Source organism: Mus caroli, unplaced genomic scaffold (assembly GCF_978045245.1).
Source record: "Mus caroli unplaced genomic scaffold, Mus_caroli_1 scaffold_17, whole genome shotgun sequence".
Lineage (NCBI taxonomy): Eukaryota > Metazoa > Chordata > Mammalia > Rodentia > Muridae > Mus > Mus caroli.
Window position 1 is genome coordinate 13,062,546 of NW_028227272.1, and position 7,888 is coordinate 13,070,433.

Consider the following 7,888-nt stretch of genomic DNA (forward strand, 5'->3'; position numbering starts at 1 on the left):
ATTTCTGTATCCATTCCTCTGTTGAGGGACATCTGGGTTCTTTCCAGCTTCTGGCTATTATAAATAGGGCTGCTATGAACATAGTGGAGCATGTGTCCTTTTTACCGGTTGGGACATCTTCTGGATATATGCCCTGTAAATTTTCTTAATCTTCAATGTGAAATTTAAACAATAAGACCTATCTTGACTCTGAGTTTTAGGAGCCAAGAATAAGGAAAGATCCATTTCAATACATGTTGTGTTTTTAATGAGATTTCTAACTAGGTCGATTTTCATTTATTTATTTGTTTGTTAGTTTATTGAGATGGGGTAGGGGGAGTGAATGTATTGTGGATATCCCATAATATATTACAGAATATATTTTATTGATACATGTATTATCCTAAGACAAATAAAGATGACAAAAAACTTCTGTAATTGCTGCCACTCCTCAGCCTTGATCTATGGAGGGATCTCCTGGTGTGGTGGTGAGAAGGAGGCGGCACAGCTCTCATTGAGCAGCTCAGGTCTTCCTGTTATCTGTCTCAGAATTATTTCTTATTGTCCACATAAGTTGTAAAAGGAATAGTCATGTTCTCAAGGTCTTCAGCCTGTGTTTAACCTTCTGATGTAACTTACGTCTCTTGAGAGCTTAGTGTATGTGGCCAAAGTAATGTGCATTAACTCCTGAGCTCGCTCAGAACAACATGTGGAGAAAGAGAGTGTTATTTCCGTATTAGACATAGAGGAATTCGTCAGAGAGGGGAAGAGAGCTGGTGTGCCTTGCAGAGGCCGGGAATCTAAAGACTCGGCTGTGGATTGGTCCTGGCTTAAGGAAAGGTGGTTAAGTCCTCTTCTTTTGAACTGAACCGGAAACTTGATTTTTTTTTCAAGTTTATTTTAGTTAATCAAAGATATGCCTATAGAATAGTTATGCTTTTATGATGTTTTTAGTTATATATAAAAATCTATCTGAAATATCTTTGTAGAAGTCTTTTTCCACTTTTAAGGTGATGTGTGCATTGCCAGAAATGGAATTGGTTAAAGAATATAAAATTTTAAAATTCTTGATATTTATGTCCTCTAAACTCTGTGGGAAGGTTTTCAGCACACTGAGAGCAGGATGTCCTCTTTGGAAAAATCTTCAGATTTGATTATAGAGACATTTGTCAACCAGTGACCAGTGACCCCAGCACTTGGAGGTGGGATAGACAGATCTCAAGAGCTCATTGGCTAGCCAGCACACCCCCCAGAAAAGCTTCTGGTTCAATTAGAGACCCTGTCTCAAAATAGGTAGAAAGGGAATAAGAAAGGCAGGCGACAGCCTGCTTTGACTTGCATATGTATGTGCAGGAGGCACACATGCCAAATACTCATGTGCAGTAACCACACACACACACACACACACACACACACACACACACACGACACACACACACACACACACGACACACACACACACCACACACACACGACACACACACACAACACACACACACACACGACACATACATACACACACACACACGACACACACATACACACATGACACACACACACACACGACACATACATACACACACACACATGACACACATAGACACACACACACACGACACACACACACACGACACACATACACACACACACACACACACACACATACATGTTCTCCCAAAGGGAAAAAAAAATCTTTCTAATCAAGCATTGTTTTCTTTCAATTTGTAGCTAAAGAAACTCTGCCAGATCTGGTTTCTATAATTCCTGACACAGTCCCAAGTACTGACCTTCTCATTGAAACCACGGCCTCTGCTTGCTATACGTTGAACAATTTAATGCAAAATAGTTACCAGAATGCACGAGACCTTCTGAACACCGGAGGTCTGCAGAAAATTATGACCATCAGCATAGGGGAAGGGTAAGTCTCTTAGCACCTGCCCATCACTGTCTCTATTTTGCTGCCACCAGTACTATATAAACACTCTAGCTGCAGTTACTCTTTCCTGAGTCTGATGGGCAACATAGCCACAAGTAGTATCACAGACCAGGGCTGCAGCTTCTCTAGTTTTTGGTGATTGAGCAAGGAAAGAACTGAGTGCCACATTAAATCTTTAAAAAGAAAAAAGCTCAAGTGCCAAACAACTTATGTACAGATAACTGTTATGAATATCAAAACCCTTGCAATTAAAGAACTTTCTAGAACTCTGAATATAAGAGAGCTGTAATGTAAGAGAGTTTGCTTGCTCTGAGTGACTCTGTCCCTAGGCACTAAAGTGCTGTAAGATGCTAAGTTGACTCTCCTCTCCCTTCCTGTGGAGCTTCCATTCTGGAGGAGAAGAAGCTTAGAAAGGAGCCCACATTTTTGTTCATTGTGGTTTTGCTTTCTGTGGTCTTGATTGAATGTCAATGGACTACTGTGACACAGGAAATCAACTACAGTCTTTGAAAAAGAAAGTTCAGCCATGGTTTAGTAGTTAGAAAGTAATGAAATCCACAGATACACTGATCTCTAGCTAGAAATGGTAAGTTTAAGACACATTTAAAAAAGGAACATAAAAAAACAGTGTCACTGTCAAATGTGATGGGGAAAAACTTGCATTACTCTAGCATTTAGTCTCAGAGGCAAGCACATTTTCAGTTGTTTTCTGTGTTGTAATCTGTAAATATATAACTATATAAATGTAAAGGGTCTATAAGTAATTAAAGGCTTTAAATGTATATAAATATCATGGATTTTTCCTTTGTAAAGCATTTATTTATTAGCACTACCTTTGTGATTTTTAAAAAAAAAGCATCTTGAAAAGTGACCTGTGGCCTTCAGTTCCTCTTTGTGTGGCAACTGTTGAAGCCACATTGAAGCCAGGTGAAGGGAAGGCCAAAGCTGCACATGCTCACTGACCCAGAATCATCTCTGTCTTTTCAGCTATGCCCCCAACAAGGCCAGCAAAGCGGCCTCTGTCCTCCTTTACTCTCTGTGGGCACATACAGAGCTGCATCACGCCTATAAGAAGGTAAGAACACTGACCAGCTAAAACCTGACACTTGGCCTGGCCCTCATGAGAAATCACCAAATAGCTTCTCTTCTTCTCCCTCTTCTATCTCTTCCTTCTCACCTTCCTCTTCCTCCTCATCTTCTTCTTCCTTCTCATCCTCATCCTCTTCTTCCACTTACTCCTTCTTTGCTTTTTGAATAGTTTTTGTTGTTGTTTTGTTTTGTTTTTGAGAATTTCGTATATGAGCACTATATCTGTGACAAGCCTACTCCTCCTTTCCCCTCTGGTTCCTCTCTCCCAAATTCAGGTTCTCTTCTTTAAGTATTATTGTTACATGTATAAATATATATGTGTATATACATATACATGTATATATGCATACACACACATACACACAGGTGTGTGCATACACACATGTATATGGAACCTACTGAATCTCCTTAGCTTTACTGTGTCTATGGTTGACAACCTGTGTAGGAGTTCATCCCTGGAACAATTGGTTCTCCCATTCTCAGTAGCCCTCGATCCCTGTAGCTCTTCATCTAAGAGAAGGGTGATATGAAATTTCCCTTGTCCACATTGGTATATCAACTGGTAGTGCCATTTTGCTGGTCTTGTTCAAATGATCATATTATTGAAAGTTCATGGATCCATTTCCCCTGCCATATCTAGGGGACACAAAACAATTTAGCAACAGATGTCATAGACCTCTGGCTCATAAGATCTTTCTATCCTTCTTCCATGATTTTCCCTGAGCCTTAGGTATAGGGCTGCATTGCAGATTGCACCACTTGTAGCTAGGCACTCTACAGAACAGTAGTCTCTGCATTTTGATCAATTGTAGATATCCTTAATAGTTTTTATATGTTGCAAAAGGAAGCTTCTTTGATGATGAATGAAAGCTATATTTATTTGTGGCTATAAGGAAAAGTATTTAGAATACAATTAAAAATTATATAGATTTAGGATCTGGCAGTAGTAGGTTCTCCTCTTGGGGATATGACCTCTCCAGGGTTTACAATACCAAACATGATTTCCCTACTGTTGAGCGATCCTTAAATCCAATTAGACAGTTATTAATCATCTCCCAGACAGAAGTGCCAGTATTATAGCACGGTGCATATCTTGCCAGTCCAGTCCTTGTTGTGGTACACAGGCCTTACAGCTGGGTATAACTACTACTGAGTGAGCCTCTCCCTTGGCAACTTTTGATATGTGAGAGCCATTCCTTAGGAAGGAGTCTTCCAGGCCAGTTCCAACTGAATTCCTCCAAGTCCTGTGTGCACAGTGTGTAGTTTCTGCAGCAATAGGGTTTTACCTTCAAGTTCTGGGACGCAGCACAGGAAATAGTAATGGCTTATGTTGCTTTGGGAATCCCATGGTCTCCCTTGACCAACAAAGAAGAAGGTTTCTCTTGAGTGGTACTAGAGGTATTGTTAGATAGTCCATGGCTTTTGGGGGGAACATTATCACCCCAAGTGGTATAACTTCATTGAGCTCTATATCCATGTATACACTTATTACATATAATTACATAAAATTTGCTTTGTCTTTTCAAACATCCTTAGTGTCACTTCTCCTTCCTCCTTCCCTTTTTGTCTGTATTGCCCTCCACATCTCCAATTAAAATGTCCCCATCTTTCCCATGTCCACCTTCATGTCACCTGTGTCTTATTATTCAAGAACGTTCCTTCACTCCACTAGACCCCACCTTTCCCTTATGGACCCCAACCCAACCTTTGCCTCACCCTGGCCCTACCTAGATCCCCCTTTTTGCTTTCCTGCTTCTGCAGATGCTCCAGGCTGTACACTTCCGTATGGCGATTAAGAGCTAGGAGCCACAAGATAAGAGAGAACATGTGACTTGGTTTTCTGGGTCTGGATCACCTCACTCAGTCAAATATGTTTTAGTTTCAACCATGCACCTGAAAATTCTATGCCTTCATTTTCCTTTGCAGCTGAATAGAATCTCAGTGTGTACATATACTGCATTTTTATTATCTAGTCATCAACTGAAGAGCATTTAGGTTGTTACAAGAAAGTATTTCAACAGCGTTAGCAATTAGAGAAATAGAAATCAGAACTATTTTGAGATTTCCTCTTACCCCATCAGAATGCTAAGATCAAGAGTAGAAATTCGGGTAAGGATGTAAGGAAGGCAGCTGGGATTGCACACTGTTGCAGCCATGCTGGAAATCAGTGTGGAAAATTCTCAGAGAATGGAAAGTAAATCAACTGTGTGACCAGCTGTATGACTCCTGGACATATATGTCCTCAGGACACTGTGTGACACAGACACATGCTCAGCCATGTTCATGCTGCTCTATTCACATCATCCAGGAAATGGAACCAACTTAAATATCCTTCAGTTGACGAACAGATGAGGCATTTTCTTATGTGCAAATTTTTATATTTTATATTTTTCTCTGCTTCTTCCAAAGGCTCAGTTTAAGAAAACAGACTTTGTCAACAGCCGGACTGCCAAAGCCTACCACTCCCTTAAAGACTGATGAAGGGGGGAAGAAAAACTCAGGAATTCCAGTTTCACAGTTCTCCACTTAAAAATAAAATAAGATAAACAATTAAAAAACCTCCTCAAAGAAAACACCTATTTTTCTACTAACTGACCCAAGAAACCTCAAAAAGCATGCTTTGTTTATATTCTTTTCTATTTTCATCCCCAAATCTAGAAAATGAATAATCAGAATATAATTTTGTTAAGTGTCCTGAAGACTTCCACCAGGTTGCACCAGTATGGAATCTGTTTTACCCTGTGCAGATAATGGGCATCATTATTCAGGCTTATAGTATGTGCAAACTCGTGTGAGTGTGCACGAGAGGAACACCTGAGGAAGAGTGTGTGAATAATGTTTCTATCCTAGTTGCTCATCTGCATGTCACTTCCTTAATGAGCCAGAGGTGTGTGTTCACTAGTGTTGGACAGGACAGAAATGAAGGAATAAAGCATTGATGGCAAATCTCTTTGTCTGTGACCTTCGATTGTTCTTGACCCTGGTGGGTTGCTATTCTTTGCTTTGACTTTTCTTTCTCTAACATAAATGAATGTAAGGCATGTATGTAGATTATAGAGCTATGTGGCAGTAAGGCTGAGAAGCAGTCATAGAAAACATAAAGACAGCTGGCTACACATAAAGATAAGTGCTGGCTCTGAAATTTCATGTTCTCCCTCAGCATTGTGTAAATGGGATTTTTTGCATCAAGAAATCATTCACCTGTAATGTCAGCAGTAGATGTGAATCTCTCTAGTTACAATATAATCTAGGCTTTTGTGCCCAGCGGAATTGGTAAGAACACTGTCATTCAGCAAGGTTCCAAGAGGAGCCAAGGGTCTCAGAGGAGTGAGACCAGATGGGCACTGAGAGCAGCTTGTTTTAATGAAGCATAGTGTCAACTTTGTCCAACTTCCAAAGCACAGCTTTATAGCTCATACAACCATCCCTGGTATCAGGCAAGGGAGCTCTAGAGACAAGGCAGGAAGCTCTTATGGCCCAAAACTGAGAAGTGACAGCCTACAGCAGCTGACATATTGGCTAGAGAAGTCATCTATGGGAAATGCAGTTTTAACTAGACAGTAATGAAAGCCTTTCCCATTCGTCCTTAACTACAATTCTGCAGTTTATTGTGCCTTTGAAGTCTGACTTCATTTGCATAAGAAAGTAAGAGAAGAAAAAAACCCTTCAGCTACTTTGGTGGGGGAAAAAGGAACAAAAAATAAATTCCCACTTCTATTTAAATGTGCATTTAGCTCTGTATTGTGTTGTAACTTAAAATGTTTTAACTTTAAAAGCTTCAGTTTAATAATTAGCCCAGGTTGAGAAATTTATTTTCTTAAATACTGAAGAGAGAAATTTTCACCAAAGTTCTAATGATAATCGTTTAGTTTTCATTTATTTCTCCTGGTATGTGACAGAAGTTCAAAGTTTCCATGAGGGTTTCCATGTTTTTTTCAGTGTCTTTATCTTAAGGCGTTAGGAGAATGTCAGGTAGATTAAATACATATGAGCAAAAGCGGAGCCGCCTGAGGCTGTTTACATTCATTTCCAAATCAAAATACTACATTCTGTTCAGAAAATGTTTCTATCATGGCCAAAGACATTAATGTGGAAAGACACACAACTGCTGTCACTATTGCTGAGCCTGAGTCTATGGGAAATTGGCTAGCTTGGTCCTCTTGCTTTGTCCTGCTACTAAACAGCCCCTGCTTTACTCTGTCAGCACCTCCAGGGAGGACTCTGCACAGATGAGCATCAGTCCTGACCAATGAGCAGTACACAGGCTGTTGTTTCCTGACTGTGCCCATCCTGCAAAGCATGGCAGCCCTTCTCATCTGTGCCGTGAGGTTTGAGAGCTGCTCCCATATCTAAGAATTTTAAGTAGATTTCTAGAATCTTGGAGTTTTCAGGCTTGGGATTACATTGTGGGAGCACTTGTTTCCACCCTAATTATCTGCAAAGGTTATGCATAAAATAAATAGGAGATTAAGATGCCAAAAGGGAGAATAGGTAGCCAGGTTAAACAAACTGCTTTAATACCAAATAAGTCACCCTCTATAGAAATAAGTCCTTAGAAGAAAACAGAAAACTGTGCGTGTGTGTAATATGTTGTGAGATTTCTGCTTAACAAAGACATAATAGACTTTCACACTGAAGTGAAGATGACTCTAGTTCACATGTATTCTAAATACACTTGCAGAAGCTTCGAATCAAATCTCAGGGTTAGGAAGGAATTTAGAAGACACCTAGTCACCTCTGGAGAATCTTATACCCCAAAAGACTCAGCCCCGATGACAACAGAAAAAAAGACTCAGTCATTCAGCTCGTGCCCAGTGTAATAGGCACATTTTGAGATTCAGTAGTGTGGTTTTTGTTGAGGGACAAAGCCAAAAATACTTGTTG

At 40.0% G+C, this 7,888-nt stretch overlaps 1 protein-coding gene across 1 annotated transcript in view; it reads left to right on the forward strand.

Moving 5' to 3' along the window:
- Pkp2 (plakophilin 2) overlaps window positions 1–5,954 on the forward strand; it is a 60,176-nt gene extending 54,222 nt beyond the window's left edge. Inside the window, exons 11-13 of the mRNA XM_021184706.3 lie at window positions 1,708–1,897; window positions 2,903–2,990; window positions 5,414–5,954. Coding sequence (XP_021040365.2) covers window positions 1,708–1,897; window positions 2,903–2,990; window positions 5,414–5,482 — 347 coding nt within the window. The 3' untranslated portion in view covers window positions 5,483–5,954. The remainder of the gene's footprint in view (window positions 1–1,707; window positions 1,898–2,902; window positions 2,991–5,413) is intronic.
- The last annotated feature ends 1,934 nt before the right edge of the window (window positions 5,955–7,888 follow it).